The sequence below is a fragment of the Pygocentrus nattereri genome, chromosome 4 (genome assembly GCF_015220715.1).
Source record: "Pygocentrus nattereri isolate fPygNat1 chromosome 4, fPygNat1.pri, whole genome shotgun sequence".
NCBI classification, from domain to species: Eukaryota; Metazoa; Chordata; class Actinopteri; order Characiformes; family Serrasalmidae; genus Pygocentrus; species Pygocentrus nattereri.
In genome coordinates, this window is record NC_051214.1 from 36,142,548 (window position 1) to 36,160,009 (window position 17,462).

The window sequence follows — 17,462 nt, forward strand, 5'->3', positions numbered from 1 at the left end:
TGCTGATGAGAGCGAGAAAGATAAAGACAGTAGGTGGCGCCAAACTGTAAAGAGAAACACAGAGATCAGTTTATTGTGTGTGGTAGGAAACATCAGCTATGTAACTATATACAGTGTGGGCTCTGACTTTATCTCAGACACAGTAGTCTATATATCTGCAGGGGCAAATAGGGCCAAAGCTGGATTCGCCACAATGACCAATAAAAAAACAGACAGACAGCAGAACAGGAGGGTCAGAGCCGGTGTTTTGCCCCACCGGCCAAATAGGCTAGTGAGCGCAGGACTGCCTATGAGAAGGCGTCTAATCGGATTAGACTCCAGCTCTGGACCCGAGGAACTTTACTTTCTGCACTAACAGCCTTATAAAATGCCGCTTTTTATTAACAGAGACCAGATTTTTGCTCACCAAGTGCACCTTCTAGAGCACAAACTTCGGGTAAGTGACTTTTCGACGGGCTGTAACTTCACAACTACTGTCCCAGAGGACCGTAAAGTTAGCTAGCTAGCTCCTCAGACACCAGACCCACAATGACCGTCGTGTTCCCAGGATACAACGTCTGTGGCAACATGGATGATAAATGTCTGTGTTTAAACTCAATCAAACTCGGTTTCCTTTTTGTTCCAATTGAAATATATCCACACTCTGTTATTACTGTTGTATAACAGAGTAAAGAGGAACGGATACTGGAGCTGGAGACGGAGAACGCTCTTCTTCACCTGAGACTTGCTGAGGTAAACAAAGAAGTGATGTAGTTATGTTGGAGGTGGATGTAGGACTGAATCACACGCTTAGCTTACTGTTTTTCTAACAGACATGACGGGATTTAAGATTTAGATTTATTTGTTATTTGTAACTAAATTTACTTTATGTCTAAAATATCTTCCCAGTGACTGATACTCTGTACTAAATCAGTACAAACGAGTAACGTGACAGCTTTCCGCTTATGACTGATATGATTACCTTCATTCAGCTCTGCTGCTGTATGTTATTGTTGTTGTTTTTATCAGTTTTTTAATAGAGAATTTTGTCTAAATGGAAAGAGATGGACTTCCCAGGGCAAATACAGATTATTTCTACAGCTGACAAAGACCATTTTATTTATGTTACTATAAAAATACTGTAAAAAACTTAAGATTTCTGTTGTTACCCTGCCATAGTAATCCATAACATTTTCTCCTCCATATAACATCCCAGTGACACTGTCATATTGTAATATATGTAATATTTGTGTTATGTCCAGTATAATTATCCAAATTTAATGTATGATTCTTATAAGATATAAAAGTTCCTTTGGTGTTTCCTTTAGTGTTTCTGTGGAAATAGAAACACAAAAACATAAAAAGGCACATTTTCCCAGCTTTCCATAACTTAACTAATAATTCCTTTAACTGGATATTTTATCTCCATCTGTAAACTGGAGACGGACCCGTGTTGGTGTTAAAGATTTGTTTCTGACAGATGGTTTCACTCAGAGTTAAGAGGTTTGCCTCGAGACGACAGGTGTTCAATGGTACTTGATTTGCTTACCGACATAATGAATGGATTTTCAGGTTAAACCTGAGGGCATGATATCAAAGGCTCTGATTCAGAACTACAGAAATGCCTTTGTCAAATTTGCACAAAATACCTAAAATCGCAGATTCATTATACATTCAGACTAATTAGTCAATTCAGCTACTGTAGGATGCAGGTGTTCAGTTGTGCATGAACACATCTTGTATAATCTCAATAGGTAAGAGTTACTTGAATTGGATGTTCTGGAGCTGCACATGAATTTAAGGTCACCATACCTAATGTCAGGGTTCAGCTCGAAGGGTATATAGCCCTCCAGGATCCATTCATTAGCTTTAGGATGAGTTGGAGTGGTGTACTGAAGCAGAGGGAGACAAATTCCCTATTCATACGCTTGATTTTTGAAGAAACCACTGATCTGCATGTGGACATTTAGCGAAATGCTGAATTTGTCACAATAATTTGACAATGCCAGTATTGGTGTCATTTTTTGTTGTTGTTCCAGTGTCACCTAGTTAACACATGCATCTTCTTAACTTTTTCAAGTGCATGGGGAAACTTCGGCGGGATCAAGAGGAGGAAATATCAGCAAAAAGGCGCTGTCAACACCAGGGAAATGTGCAAAAAAGAACTCGCGCTGCCCTTGCCGTACTTCTCTCAGAAGTGCAGGTAATGCCACAAAAGAAAGAACTCAACTTACTTGAAATTATTTTTGCTCATGTTTATTGTGTCTCATGTCAGTAATATTAAGGGAGTTGCTATTCAAATGCTATTTGCAGGATCTGAAACAAGATTTGCAAGATGTTTTTGCTGTATACGTGGGCTTTGCCACAGAACTGGAGAAGCAGAGCAAACAGCTGTTGGAGCAAGTGTCTTGCACAGCTGTCCAGGCTTACCAGGGTGATGACATCCAGAGTGAGTGTTTAAAGCAATGAATTATTTATTGACCTCCACATCTCTGATGTTTTATCCAGTGTGTTACTTCTACATCAACACCAGTGTACATTGTAAAACAGGACACGTTTACTATGACTATATTTCAGTCAAAATATACATAGAGTACTTAGTATGATTGGATTATACCTTATGGCCAGGTCACCTGTTTTGCTTGGTCAGGACCCTTGGACCCCCTAATACTCTTTTCTCTAAATCGCAAAACCACTCTTCATCACTGTCCTTCCATCTGCTCACCTCTCTCACTCCACCTCACTCATATCAATCCACAGTGTTATGTAGAGTCAGTGGTGTGCTGTGACAGAAGCTAAGAAGGGTGTTTCAGAACTAATCCCTCCTGTCCCCCTCCCCCCCCAGCCCGGCTAAAGCTGCTGTCAGCAAGGTCATGTGTCCTATGCGTCACCTGGACTCCATGGTGACAAGCTCCCACAAGACTCGTGGATATTATCCTTTGTCACCCACATGCACACAGATGCAAAGCTCTGAATCATCCTTCACTCTCAGCGATGAGCCTGAGCTCCTCACGCTCCGATTGGAAGTCACATTTATTATAACATATGTTTATCAGAAACACCTTGCATATGGGTCCACTGAGCTGATTTACAGTCACTGAACATAGCCCATCTGTTGCTTCACAATTCATCAGCCCCCACCCCATCCATCAATGGAAAGGCTAATACCAATATATATAACAGTGGCACTTACTGTTCACCGTATTAGACAAACCTACCCTGTTGGTACACTTTCTAGGTTAATACACTGTGAGACTACAGCTCACATCTTTTTCAACCCTAGCCTTTCATCATTGGTTAGTTTCTGACTATAGGACCACTGCTGGTTGGGTACTTTTGGTAGACACACTGTTCTCAACCCTTACACTGGGCTGTTTAAAAATGCCACTGCTTCACCTGATACACTTATTCAAGCACCAGGCACTAACATGCCAGTACAATGTTGGTTTTATTGCTGTGCTAAGAATGATCCACTACCCAAATAATATGTGGGGCGGTCCTGTTGTGGTCCATTCCATTAATTGGCCTTCATACAGTAATTAGTGTGCTTGAAAAAGCCCTCTATTGTTACCTCTCATACTTCTTATTCTTCTTCCACACTTTTCTGCGATTTATACAGCCTGAACCGCTTAACATACAGACTCCGTTCAAACTGCGTTTCGAAAGTCTCGGCACTGTGACTTGTGCTATGTATTTTTGGAGTCGATGGGATTGGTAGTTTTTAATAAAATTAAGTTTAAAAATGAAAAACCTCCTATAAGAATGAATGTCGGAATGTTCAGAACTTCAAATTCTAACTGACATCGATGATGTCACAGCGGCCACTCAGTCTCACAGACACAGCGGTCACGCTAGGAACTCCATTTCAGTTGTAAATGGTAGAGAAACTTGTCCTTTCTGAAACCTCAAAATATCTCATCATTTTATCAGTTAGCTTTAGAGTTATGAGCATTTGTTTGGCACTAGGCACAGAAAACTGCCCCATTCACTCCCAAGTAAATTTCTCAAAATCAGAATCTGTTTATTTCAAGATTTTCTCTGTGTTTAACTTGTCATAACTCAGACATTTTCTTCTCGATACAGACAACATTACACCAAAATAATCCTCAAGGGGTTTTATCTCCCACCATCTATCCAGTTAAGCGATAGAGTAAACATTATGACTGTTTGTTCAGAGGGTGCAAATCGGACTCAAACAAGGCTTCTCCACTAAGAGCTGCATAATAACAGAGTGACAGTTCATTTGAATGACCCCCCACCCCCCCACCCCCAATCACATACATCTCTCCCTCTCACTCACACCACACAGATACACACAGACAGACACATACCTAAGGAGGTGTTGTTCACCTACACAGAAACACAGAAACACACACAAACACACACACTTGCAGCTGTTTTCAAGCACTCTTGCAGTTCCTTTAGGAAATGCACATCTAGCTAAACTTTAATATGTCACAATAGGTTACAAGTAGGGATGCACAATGACATCAGAATCATACAGTTAATGGCAGATAATTGGCTATCTGTGCAGAGCAGATGATTTCAGCCAAGTTGGTGATTTATTTATTGTGCTCCACAACAGTCGAATGTTTAGATGATGCTGTGCTACTGCGGTAAAATATCTGTAGTTTATTCACTTTACTTTATTTATAACCCTCTACAAATAGGATTACATTTCTCTGATCCAAGTGGATCTAACCTATATTTTATAAAAGTTTATGTATTGACCTCAGATACACTGTATTGCTAAAAGTATTCACTCACCCATCCAAATCATTGAATTCATCACTTGCATGGCCACAAGTGTATAAAACCAAGCACCTAGACATGCAGACTGCAGACTGAAAGAATGGTTCGCTCTCAGGAGTTCTGTGAATTCCAGCATGGTACCGTGATAGGATGCCATGTGTGCAACAAGTCCAGTCATGAAATTTCCTCGCTACTAAATATTCCACAGTCGTGTCATTGGTATTATAACAAAGTAGAAACAACTACGAACGACAGCAACTCAGCCACAAAGTGCTAGGCCATGGAAAATGACAGAGCGAGGTCAGCGGATGCTGAGGCGTATAGTGCGCAGAGGTCGCCAACTTTCTGCAGAGTCAATTGCTACAGACCTCTAAACTTCACGTGGCCTTCAGATTAGCTCAAGAACAGTGAGAGAGAGAGAGCTTCATGGAATCAGTTTTTTTACAGGAGTTGGGCTCGGCCCCTTAGTTCCAGTGAAAGGAACTCTTAATGCTTCAGCAGACCAAGAGATTTTGGACAGTTTCATGCTCCCAACTTTGTGGGAACAGTTTGGGGACGGCCCCTTCCTGTTCCAACATGACTGTGCACAAGTGCATAAAGCAAGGTCCATAAAGACATGGATGAGTGAGTTTGGTGTGGAAGAACTTGACTGGCCTGCACAGACTCCTGACCTAAACCTGATAGAACACCTTTGGGATGAATTAGAGTAGAGACTGTGAGCCAGACCTTCTCGTCCAATGTCAGTGTCTGACCTCACAAATGCACTTCTGGAAGAATGGTCAAAAATTCCCATAAACACACTCCTAAACCTTGTGGAAAGCCTTCCCAGAAGAGTTGAAGGTGTTATAGCTGCAAAGGGTGGGCCAAAATCACATTAAACCCTATGGATTAAGAATGGGATGTCACTCAAGTTCATATGCGTGTGAAGACAGACGAGCGAATGCTTTTGGCAATGTAGTGTACATACATGAAAAATGCCTACAGTTCCCATATTGACGCATCCCTGTTTATAAAGCTATTGATTGTACAGCTCAACACTTCCTAATGGTTTTAAATATGCAGTGGCAGTCAGTTGCAGAAGTCCAGGGAAGGATTACTGGGCAAATCCACAGTCTTATAGAACAGTCAGTTATACACAGCACAGCATGGTGCTGAGAGACTTGTCAGGAATCTAATCTCAACTTCAGACTGACATTGAGCCAAACGAGTACAAGCAGATCTCTGATGAGTGTTGTGGCTCATGATTTGTCTTTATAGTCTGATTAAGATGATTCATGTTCTGTTTTATCATAATGTAGTATAAGTTTGAGTTTGACCAGGTTTGACAGCTCACTTCAAGTCATGGATTGTAAGTATAAGGATATTTGTTGTATATTTGGCTCTTATAGAGCTTCAAGCTCAGGTGGCTATTCTGGAGCATGGCCTACAGGAGGAGAAGGAGAGGTGTAGAACAGAAAGGATGAGGAGGAGGCTGCTTCACAATACGCTGGTTGTAAGTCCCTAATTTCCTCAAAGAGCTGATCATGTTGTGAGATATAAACAAATGTTTACATGGCAGTTAACTCACCATTTAATCATGACATAGTATGAAATAACTTTACTGGCTGTATGGGGTATGGCTCTGGTAATGCAGTAGATGATAAATATAAATAAAACGACACAGCTGCTGTTTAGGCTTTTTATACATTTGTTTTATATATTTGTTTTATTAATGTCGCAAACAGAAAAACAAGGAATTTTTTAAACAGAGAATTTGTAGTGTTTATTTTGGCTCTGTCATCCTGACAATAATGAATATGTTCATTTTCATGCACCTGATTCAAATGACTAGTACAGGTGAAATCTATTGAAATCACTAAAAACAATACTATAGCAAAATTAATAGATCATCTACTGTCACTCCTAAATATTCTACTTTTAACAAAATAAACAAACTTTTTGAATGGCTGTGTTTGGTAAAGCAGGAATCTATCAAAGTTTAATCAACAAAGCTTAATTTACTACAAATATAAAATATAAAAGTGAGTGTTGTGACATACCTGCTTCTATAGAGCTATAAAACCAAAAAAAATGTGGAAAAAAACTTCCACTGTACTGGATGTTTGGAATAAGAAGGTTAGAATTTATCTTGGTGTGCTTTAAAACAGTTTACCTTTTTTTAACGCTTACATTTCCTCTTTTGTCAGGAGTTGAGGGGTAATATCAGAGTGCACTGCAGGGTACGCCCCATCCTGCCTTTTGACTGCAGTCAAGTTCCATCAACCAATGGGTAAGACCCGTTGTGCAGTTGTGCTTTTTTATCAGTGCAGATGCAATGTCTGTTACCACTCTCACCAAACAGTATTTACAGCAATGTAATTGTGCTTGGTGTGCAGAGGAGCTAGAGTATGTATTAAATCATGCTTTACTGTTCAAGGTCCTCATCATCAGAGGTGGTGGTACAGGCTTTCAGTGATGTGAGTGAGCTGATTATTCTAATATTTATGTGATCTATAAAAGTACCGTGGCCACTATCGACCTGCTTTGTGATTTAATTATGTTGCACTTGTTTATCAGGATTCTGTTCTTGTGAACTGCGCCAAACCTGGGAGTCCAGTGATGAACAAAATGTTTGAGTTTGAAAGGTACTTTGGCAAGTTCTTCTGTTCCAGATAAATTTGAATGGTTTTATGGAATAAATAGATATGCACTGCATTAATGCAAAGCTTGGGGAGGGGTGTTTTACTGTGTGTCACAATGGTGATTTAATATACAGAGTTCATGGTCCCGAAGACACCCAGGATGCCGTGTTTGAAGAGGTGAAACCCCTTTTAACCTCTCTCTTGGATGGGTGAGTGTAGTTTTGTAGTTTTTTTTTTTAATTGAGTAATCAAGTTTGGTTCAAGTAATTGTAACAACTCTCCAGTCTCTTTATAGTGGCCAGATTTCACAGAGTTAGCTGGTCTGTTTTATTATTGCTGAGATGTTCTGATGTAATTGGTCTTATTGACATTCTCCCTCATATTCAGGTATAATGTGTGCATCATGGCCTATGGGCAGACAGGCAGTGGAAAGACATATACAATGATTGGATCCCAACCTGAGGACCTTACAGTCCCTGTACACAACTCCCAGCAGGGCATCATCCCCAAAGCAGCAAATGAGTTGTTCAAGTAAGGCATTAAAAAGTACATTGTTTCTGCTTTACTGTGAGGTCAAGTGGCCTAAAGCATAGCATTCAGCACATTTTATATCAATAATAACAATATATTAGTTATCTTTTACATTATTTATTAACTATTCCTTATTCCTCATTTATTTTGCCTTATTCCCTAAATAATGGAAATATTTTGAATGACCATTTGTATATATATGGATAGATTTGAATGTCTGCTGGTACATGTGTTAATTTGCCAGGTTGATCTCAGAGAAGCCTGCAGAGAGTCACACAGTGGAGATGTCTGTTGTGGAGGTTTATAATAATGAGCTGTTAGACCTCTTGGCCAAAGATGAGGAGGGAGCCAGAGTGGGGGTGAAAAGAGAAGTCATCACAACCAGCACAGGCACCAGTGAAGTGCCCTGTCTTACACACGAGTGAGTAATGCTGCCAGCCCACATCATTCAACCTCCACTCACACTTCTAACCCTATCAAACCTGACGTCTCACTGGTGATGTCTTTAGAGATTTTAGAGCAAATTACACTGGACATGTTAAAATGGATTAGCATATGTCTGGTTAGATCATGTTCATTACATTTAATCGAGAAGTTATTAGTAATATTAAATTAGTAGCTGTTTTTTTTTTTTATCTTAAAGGTTTAATGATGGTAAAATCATTGCATCACTTATTGTATTTATGAAGCAGTGTCACATGATAATATACACATGTTGTTTGTTGAGAGTAGTTGTCAGTGCCAAACAAAACAAAGATCAAATATTATTCCATGAGCAACACCATTTAAGTTTAGTATTATTGGATTTAGGATTATTACCGATATTAAACTGGTGCAAATACATGATTAGGAAGCCATGCTCAACTGCGTTTACACTTTCTTTCTTGTAATAGTTCGAATATTTGCATTAATACAGAATTAACATGTGCAATCATGTCATAATCATATAAAACATGTCCAGAAGTGTTTTCTGTAGAAGATGTGTTACTTATTTTCACTAACTTTACATGTAATTTGATGAGGAGCGTCAAAACCTTTGCATATGTCTGTATGTGTACACTGAGTATTTTAAAACAGCTTAACAAGGTTGCTAAATTTATTGTGTTTAATTATAGCTGAAGGTGTGTGTGCATGTGTGTTTTGTGTCAGGTTGGTTGAGAGGTGTGCAGAGGTGATGCAGTTGATCAGTGCAGTGTTGAGGCTGAGGGCTCACAGCCCCACGCTGGTGCACAGAGACTCCTCAAGATCCCACCTCATTGTCACCCTCACCGTCACCTCCAAAAGCCCCAATGCTCTGGCGCTGGGTATGGCTGTTTAACACACACATACACACACACACACACACACACACACACACACACACACACACACCTTAAGAAGGGTCGGTATCCTTAGAGTAGGTATAATTGGAAAATTCTGCCTCTCACACACACACTCTCCAAGATAGTTATTGCAATGGCACTGGGTCCAATCGAGTGTCTCTTCTTTCACTCACTCACATCAGATGCACACATGAGCGCATACACAGACACACACAGACACCCACACACATTCACATACTCTGTTAGCGAAATTGGTTGCACTTTTCTTTTAGAACCTACTCCATCCAATATGAAAGAAACAGTTATCTAGTGCACACACAGTTACAGCTCTTCAGTCAGTTCAGGATAGCCTTATCTGAAATGCCACACACTCTAACAGTCTTCTAAAGACATTCATTTCTCACACAGCTCCAAAATAAGCTATCTACACATTCACATGCATGAACAATCCTTTATCAGGCCTCTGCTGTTAAAAGAGAATGGGTTAAGCTGCACTCCAGTAGTTTTCTCTTAGAAATTCTTCATAATTGGTTTCATACTTAGCTGCATGATGAGGAGAAGAAGTCATTAGAATCTGTCTGTCAGATGAGAAGCATGAATCTGGGCAGCAGAAGTGGCTTGATTTGATCAGATTTTGACTTGATTTGATTTTTATTTTCACACTGACTTCAAAAACTGGTTTCCAATGTGTCAGTTATTTGCTCATGAATATGTTAAAGACCGTTCTTTTTTATGTGCAACAGACACATGTGAATCATGAACTGTTTTTCAGTCTAGCAGTTTTACAAAAATTAATTGCATGAGCATTTACATTGTCCACCTACAATACAAATGAACATACTGACCACACATAACAGAAAAAAAATTAATGAGAATTACAGAGGATAACAGAAATAAAAATTAGTGTGTAAATCTGCAGTTATTCCCATTAGAACTGGAATGGGTACTATAATTGATACAATTGTGTAATGCTCTGGGCGTCTCTTCACTCTGTCTTTGTGTGTGTATTGCAGCTCGTAGGTTGCAGGGTGGCCAAAAGAATGTCCACCGTGGCTCTCAGAAGGAGTGGTGGAGTCCACGCTGCCGCAGAGCCGCCTCCTCCTGTTCCTCTAGCCCTGCCACCTCCCCATACCACTCACCCTGCCAATCACCGTGCCCCTCCCCTCGGCCCAGCATCTCCCAGACGCCCATCAGAACAAAGCTGCAACTGGTTGACCTGGCTGGCAGCGAGTCTGTGGGTAAGCAAGGAGACAGCTTCATCAATTCAACTCTTTATGTAAAGCAGGTTTTCTTTCACAGTAGATTAATCTCGCCCTTTAGGTACACAATATACATGTACAAAGTATGTCCTATGAATAACTTTTCATTATCCTCCAAATAGCCAATGAACTTTGCCAAAATTCTCTTCTTTTGATGTAAATCTGGGGTCAGATGTCCTTAAGCAGGGTCCTTACCAATCTGTCCAATATATCTCCTCCAATGTGGCTCCTCCTGCCCACACCACTTTAACAAAGCTGTGTTCCTCTATGATTTCTCTCTATTCAAGTCAGAAAAAAGCAGGGAAACTAACAACCAAGCAAAAGCATACCTAGCCAGCGTAAGTTAGCTTTCAGGCCTAGCTCATCTGTATGCCTGGTGCCTGTCAGTTCATTCAGCCGACCACGGCAGCATTCGCTGGATGCACATCCAGCAGTAAAGTCACTAAGAGTATTACTTTCTTTAAGATGTTGCCACATAACACCTGGATAATGTTTTAGTGAGTCATGGACACAGCATGGTCCACAACAAGTCTAGGAGTTTTAGTTTAAGTTCTGTCACACTTGCACATCTGAATATTTTGACCACACTCAGACAGTTCTTCATGATAGGTCTCATTGATTTGAAAGCCATAATTTTGAGCTTCTATTTTCCAACTTTGCTGAATGTTTTATACAATGCTTAATTTTACAGTCAGTCATTTGTAATATTTTACATTGTGTTTCCTGGGACTTTAATCGACATGCCATGACAGCTGGCCAGCAGTCTGCTTCTTTAGTTTTGGTGCAGGAGCTCTCCAAGGCAACAGAACATAATAATGGAAGCTTATACAATGCAAACTGTGAACCTAAATTATTACATAAACCAGATCAATGTTGTTAAGTAAATTTAAATAGGCTTATGTGGTTTCTGACACTGTATGACATATTGTTTATTGTTGTCTGTAAAAGTGTGCCACAGAGTTTAAAACAGTAGCAGGAGCCATGTCATACCATGAATTTTGTATGTCCTTTTTTTTGCATATTTATAACTAAGTTATACAGCGTCATAAAAAAATTCTTCCTGAGCAGCATTGTTGTACATGTAATGTGTTTTACATTTTTTCCTGCAGTTATAGATCTAAAAGGTGTCAATTTTGTGATACTAAATCAACAGTACATGTGATTGTGTTATAGGCATGTCAGGGGTGAGTGGTGCGGCTCTGTGGGAGAACTCCTGTATAAACCGCAGTCTTTCTGCTTTATCTGATGTGTTGGGAGCTCTGGCTGAGCAGAGGCCACATGTTCCCTACCGCAACAGCAAACTCACCCACCTTCTGCAGGACTCCATAGGTGAGCACAAATGCAGTGCAAAACACATCTTGGAGACCTATCACAAAAAAAATATTGTTGCTGTCCAAAAATAACACATATACCCACATTTTTTACAGATTTTAGTGTGTTCTGTGTAGATAATATGTGAACTTATTTTAACTTAAAACATCAACAAAACATGTGACCCAGGGCATGCAAAATATCATGTCTCGTATATTCCAAACAGTAACTTTACAGGAGAAAGAAAAAAGTTTTTAACTTTCAATGTAAATTAATCTAACAAGATTTTATCCTAAGTCATGTTGGTTCATTTGTATATATCATGGATTTTGACACAGTTTTAGTATGTAAGCAAAGAATTACAAGGTTTTGTTTGCCAACAGTGACTACATGCTTATAGATACACTACATATACAGTATCTCACAAAAGTGAGTACACCCCTCACATTTCTGCAAATATTTTATTATATCTTTTCATGGGACGACACTATAGAAATGAAGCTTGGATATATCTTAAAGTAGTCAGTGTACAACTTGTATAGCAGTACAGATTTACTGTCCTCTGAAAATAGCTCAACACACAGCCATTAATGTCTAAATACCAGGCAACACAAGTGAGTACACCTCACAGTGAACACGCCCAAATTGTGCTCAAAGTGTCAATATTTTGTGTGACCAACATTATTATCTAGTACTGCCTTAATCCTCTTGGGCATGGAATTCATCAGAGCTGCACAGGCTGCTACTGGAATCCTCTTCCACTCCTCCATGATGACATCACGAATAGGGGTGCAACAGTTATTCGACGTAGTCGACTAAAATCGACGACCAAATTAGTTGGCAATTAATTTAGTAGTCGATTAGTTGCTGACGTCATTACACGTCTGTCTCGCGCTCACTAGGAATGTTTTGACATTTGCGTTTACTGGAGACTTAACAACAGCGCGATGGCTTCTTGTAAAACAAAATCCTCAAAAGTGAGGAGCTAAACTCAGAAAAAGGTTGTCAGCTGTTGTTTGTAAAGCCGAGCTTAGCTGGGAGCACATCCTCCATGACGGGAGTGTCTGAAGAGGAAACTTAACGGCTCACTGCGAAGAAGATTCATCGCGGTAAGACACGCCGTGTCCAAACCCGCACACTAAGTAGTGTGTAAAATTAGCGCACATGCCATTTGAAGTGCGCTCATTAGTGTAGTGTGTGAAGTACAGAAGTGTGTGGTTTGGGACGCGGCGATAGTCGTGCTAGCTAGTTGGCTAATGTTGATGTTAAATTCTGTCGCACTTCATGTTGTGAGCTGAGCTGTAACATTTCTATTTCGAAATGTAGGTTCTCTGTAATCGTTAATGGAGCTGGAACACAGAACCATTATTCACAGCGACCCTGTTCACTTTTCAGATAACGCTCACACTTTTAAACACCGCATCATCGTCTTCACGTCGAGGCCGCCGGTGCGGTCAAATTGGGCGAAGACAGGAGATCCAGACAGGTCTCTGTTCTCTCTGAACGTTTGGCTCCACTCTCCAACAGTTTAAGTAGACAGTTCTCCGTGAACACACGTGGCTACCGTTACCGTTGAAGTGACACGTTTACACAAAATCATTCAAATTTAACTGTGTATAGAGAGGTTTGCCACAAACACTCGCCATTTTCCCCTCCGCTCCATCAGAGCGCGCCTCCTCTGCAGCGGTGAATATCCGCTCTCAGAGGAGATCAGGCCTCTCACAGGAGCACAGAGAGATGCTGACTTTCCTCATCTTCTAAGCCGATTCTCCTTCTGGGTCATAGGGGGTGCTGGAGCCTATCCCAGATACACCCTAGACAGGTCAGGAAAAATATATTGGAGTTTTTAAAATCTTTTTTATTAGCATGAAAGTTCATTAATACAGTGAATTCTTGAATGTTATTCATCTTTGTCTTCATTGTTAGTTTGCAAATGCATAAAACAACCTCAAGCTATGTTTAAAAGCTAATAGCTACATAAAAGTTATTTGGTAATGTAGTGATTCATAATCCGAATAATCGATTATTCGTTTCAGTAATCCATCGATTATTCAACTATCAAATTAGTCGTTTGTTGCAGCCCTAATCACGGAGCTGGTGGACACCTTGTGCTCCTCCACCTTCAGTTTGAGGATGCCCCACAGGTGCTTGATTGGGTTTAGGGTTTGGCCAGTCCATCACCTTTAACTTCAGTTTCCTCAGCAAAGCAGCTGTCATCTTGGAGGGGTGTTTAGGGTTGTTATCGTGTTGGATAAGTTGGCAGTTTCCATAAGGGGGATCGGGATCATGTTCTGCTTCAGAATGTCACAGTACATGTTGGAATTCATGTTTCTCTCAATGAACCACAGCTCTCCAGTGCCGGCAGCACTCATGCAGCCCCAGAATATGATACTAACACCACCATGCTTCACTGTATGCAAGAGACAGTTGTCTTGGTACTCCTCACCAGGGCACAACCACACATGCTGGACATCATCTGAGCAAAATAAGTTTATCTTGGTCTTGTCAGACCACAGGACATGGTTCCAGTAATCCATGTTCTTGGACTGCTTGTCTTCAGCAAACCGTTTGTGGGCTTTCTTGTGCGTCAGCTTCAGAAGAGGCTTCCTTCTGGGGTGATGGTCATGCAGACCGAGTTGATGCATTGTGCAGCGTATGGTCTGAGCACTGACAGGCTGACAACCTCTGCAGCAATGCTGGCAGCAATCATGCGTATATTTTTTGAAGCCAACCTTTGGATATGATGCTGAACACATTGGTCGACCCTGGCGAGGCCTTTTCCAAGTGGAACCTGTTCTAGAAAACCGCTGTATGACCTTGGCCACCATGCTATAGCCCAGTTTCAGGGTGTTAGCAATCTTCTTATAGCCCAGGCGTCTTTGTGGAGAGCAACAATTCCGTTTCTCACATCCTCAGAGAGTTCTTTGCCACGAGGTGCCATGTTGAATATCCAGTGGCCAGTATGAGCGAATTGTACCCAAAACACCAAATTTAACAGCCCTGCTCCACATTCACACCTGGAACCTTGTAACTCTAACAAGTCACACAACACCAGGGAGGGACAACGACACAATTGAGGACAGTTTGGACATGTTCACTGTGAGGTGTGCTTACTTGTGTTACCAGCTATTTAGATATTAATGGCTGTGTGTTGAGTTATTTTCAGTGGACAGTAAATCTATATACATTTCTATAGTGTTGTCCCATGAAAACATATAATAAAATATTTGAAGAAATGTGAGGTGTGTGTGTGTGTGTGTGTGTGTGTGTGTGTGTGTGTGTGTGTGTGTGTGTGTAAATACATGCACGCCAGTGACTGAGACTGCTGTTTAACTGTATGTAAACAACATACTGTAGTTCAATTGTCATGGTTCATTTAAGGTCTTTAAGGCTGACCTAGGCTTAATGTGATAAAAACATGGACCAGGTTGAAATATTTTGTGTGATGACAGCTTAATGACCGCAAAACAAGCATGAGTCACAAATGGTAAAAAAGTCCCACACTGTTCGGGGGAGAAGGTAACAGCTCAGATTTAGCATTTTGTTAGGAAGAGATGTGATGAGATATTTAGATGGAAAGAGGGGGAAAAATGGGATGCTGATATTTTCAACAGTGGGAAACTCACATGTGGTTAAACTCAGGAGTGTCATGAAGAGGGCATTTCACAGTGTAGAGTCAGACTAAGCTGCCTTTGTGTGTAAACAGGACTATGAATGGACTAGACTTTTAAACGACTAAATTAAGTGGATGGTAAATTGTACCACTTCAGTTTTGCATTAGTATGCTTTATAAGAATTTGTACATTCACAATCTGTGTATTCAGTTTCAAACAGCAGACAGTTCACATTTAAATACTAAAGGGCTGTTAACATAGTTTTAGGTGCAGAATATATGTTGAAAAAGAAATTAGAAGAAAAACAGCTCATTGAATTAGCTGTGAGATACACCAAATGCCTACCCACTTGTTCTCCCAGTGGGCAGAGATAAACCTGTGACAGAACAGTGTCAGGCTTTCAGTTTTAGGTTGAAAGGACTTTCTCTGCGTCTCCACTAAAATATTTCTTTGGCTCCTGTTGTCTAGGAGGGGATGCTAAGCTGCTGGTGATGCTGTGTGTGTCTCCTACTCAGCGCTTTCTGACAGAGTCTCTGCAGTCTCTTGGCTTTGGCTCCAGAGCCCGACAGATCCAGAGAGACCCGCCACGCAGGAAAAACACTGGAATAAAGATGAAGTAAACCAGCAGAGAGATCAATGGAAGAGGCCATGCCATAAAATCTGACAGAAAGGAAGGGTTTTACAGCTTAAGTGACTGGCCTGTATGTGAGTTTTCATGATAGGACTTCTGGTCAAGTGACGGATCACAAGCTGAACACAAGACATCGCATCTTGTTAACTGTGATGGTGTAAAACATTAACTGAAGAGTAAATAGTGTTGCATGTAAGTCCTGTATACATGATGTGTTTTTAATGTGATGATTTCAAACTGAACATTTGAACCAACAGATTACACCAGAATGTGCATCTTTATTCAACAAGATGTTTACAATTCATTGTAAATGAATTGCTGAAATGAAATGCTGAAATTCATTGTAGTCACCTGATTTAACTTGTTCAGTCTGTTGGTCTTCGTACTGTTGGTTAGTTATTTTCTTTGTGCTCCTGCTTTAACGGAATGAAATCTTGCAGGCACTTTGGCCTTTGTGGATAAAACTGGTAGGCTAATGATAGGTCTTATGTCAAGTTGGATGATATGGCAAAAATATATCGGGATACTTAGGAAATTTTCACAATACACGATACATCATAATATTTATTTTTTCTGACTTCTGATAAGTTGGAAAAGAGGGAAAAAAGAACCAGTAGTTCTTCATTTTAATAATAATGAAAAAGAAAATGATGAAAATAATGAAAAACTGTGAACACAGTGATTTTTCTTCAATGTTTGGCATACTGTGTTACACTAAATTGAGTTAAATGGGACCTAGTTTGCCATTACTTTGTAATGAAACATTTAGTTGGTCAGTGTTCTGTTAGTAGTAGCCCTGTGTCTCGCGAGATCTTTTTGAGAGTATGAGTGGAGCACAAGATAATGATGTTTAAAGCATTTTGATGTTAAGCGGACATGCAGTACGTGGTAGACTGTGCTTTTTTAGAATATCATACTTGTGCTTGTTGATGCCTTTTCACTGTAGCCCTACTTGTTTATTCTGTGTCCCTTTTTTAGTTAAATATTCCAGTCCTGGAAGGACGGAGTCAAGCGTGGTTTGATCATTTCCCAACAAAACTGTAGTGCTATATGTTTGCATACCCCTGACCTAGAATGAAGGTGACCCGGTCTGGAGTCCAGTTTAATGTCCCTGTGTTGTGAAAACTGAACTGGACTCTGTGCTTGAGGAAACCTGGCTTAGAAGATGGGATAGAAAGTGAATTTTTTATATGCAGAATACATTATTTATTCTATGACATCTCACCTTAATTAAAACGTTGCATACAGCTTCTTTTCTTGTCTGCTGTCTGTCTTATTACTTCCAATACAGCCGAATTGCAATGAAAGGCGTTTCCGTAAAACAAGAACGCCCACCTCAGTAACGCCCACATCAGGAACGCCCACTTTTCTTTCATTGGCCGATATGTCTGCAAAACTGCTTCTCATCAGTGGATAAGACTCAACGGGGAATATACATCAAT

General features: G+C 40.3%; 1 protein-coding gene across 1 annotated transcript; it reads left to right on the forward strand.

Annotated features, from left to right (window-relative positions):
• Positions 1-92: 92 nt before the first annotated feature.
• On the forward strand, positions 93-17,272 carry kif25 (kinesin family member 25). Its single transcript, XM_017682748.2, has 15 exons — positions 93-436; positions 667-732; positions 2,060-2,182; positions 2,293-2,428; positions 6,120-6,223; positions 6,918-7,000; positions 7,148-7,187; positions 7,288-7,355; positions 7,487-7,561; positions 7,740-7,883; positions 8,128-8,304; positions 9,033-9,187; positions 10,219-10,443; positions 11,638-11,793; positions 15,858-17,272. Exons 1-15 carry the CDS (start codon positions 368-370, stop codon positions 16,007-16,009), a joined length of 1,773 nt encoding a protein of 590 aa, XP_017538237.1. The 5' UTR covers positions 93-367; the 3' UTR covers positions 16,010-17,272.
• Positions 17,273-17,462: the final 190 nt, after the last annotated feature.

Bases quoted from the DNA above. Each gene is read 5' to 3' on its own strand.
- kif25 (XM_017682748.2), top strand. From the start codon at position 368: ATGCCGCTTTTTATTAACAGAGACCAGATTTTTGCTCACCAAGTGCAC. The intron at 7,884-8,127 runs GTAAGGCATTAA...TTAATTTGCCAG, and splicing joins GCAGCAAATGAGTTGTTCAA to GTTGATCTCAGAGAAGCCTG. The intron at 11,794-15,857 runs GTGAGCACAAAT...CCTGTTGTCTAG, and splicing joins CCTTCTGCAGGACTCCATAG to GAGGGGATGCTAAGCTGCTG.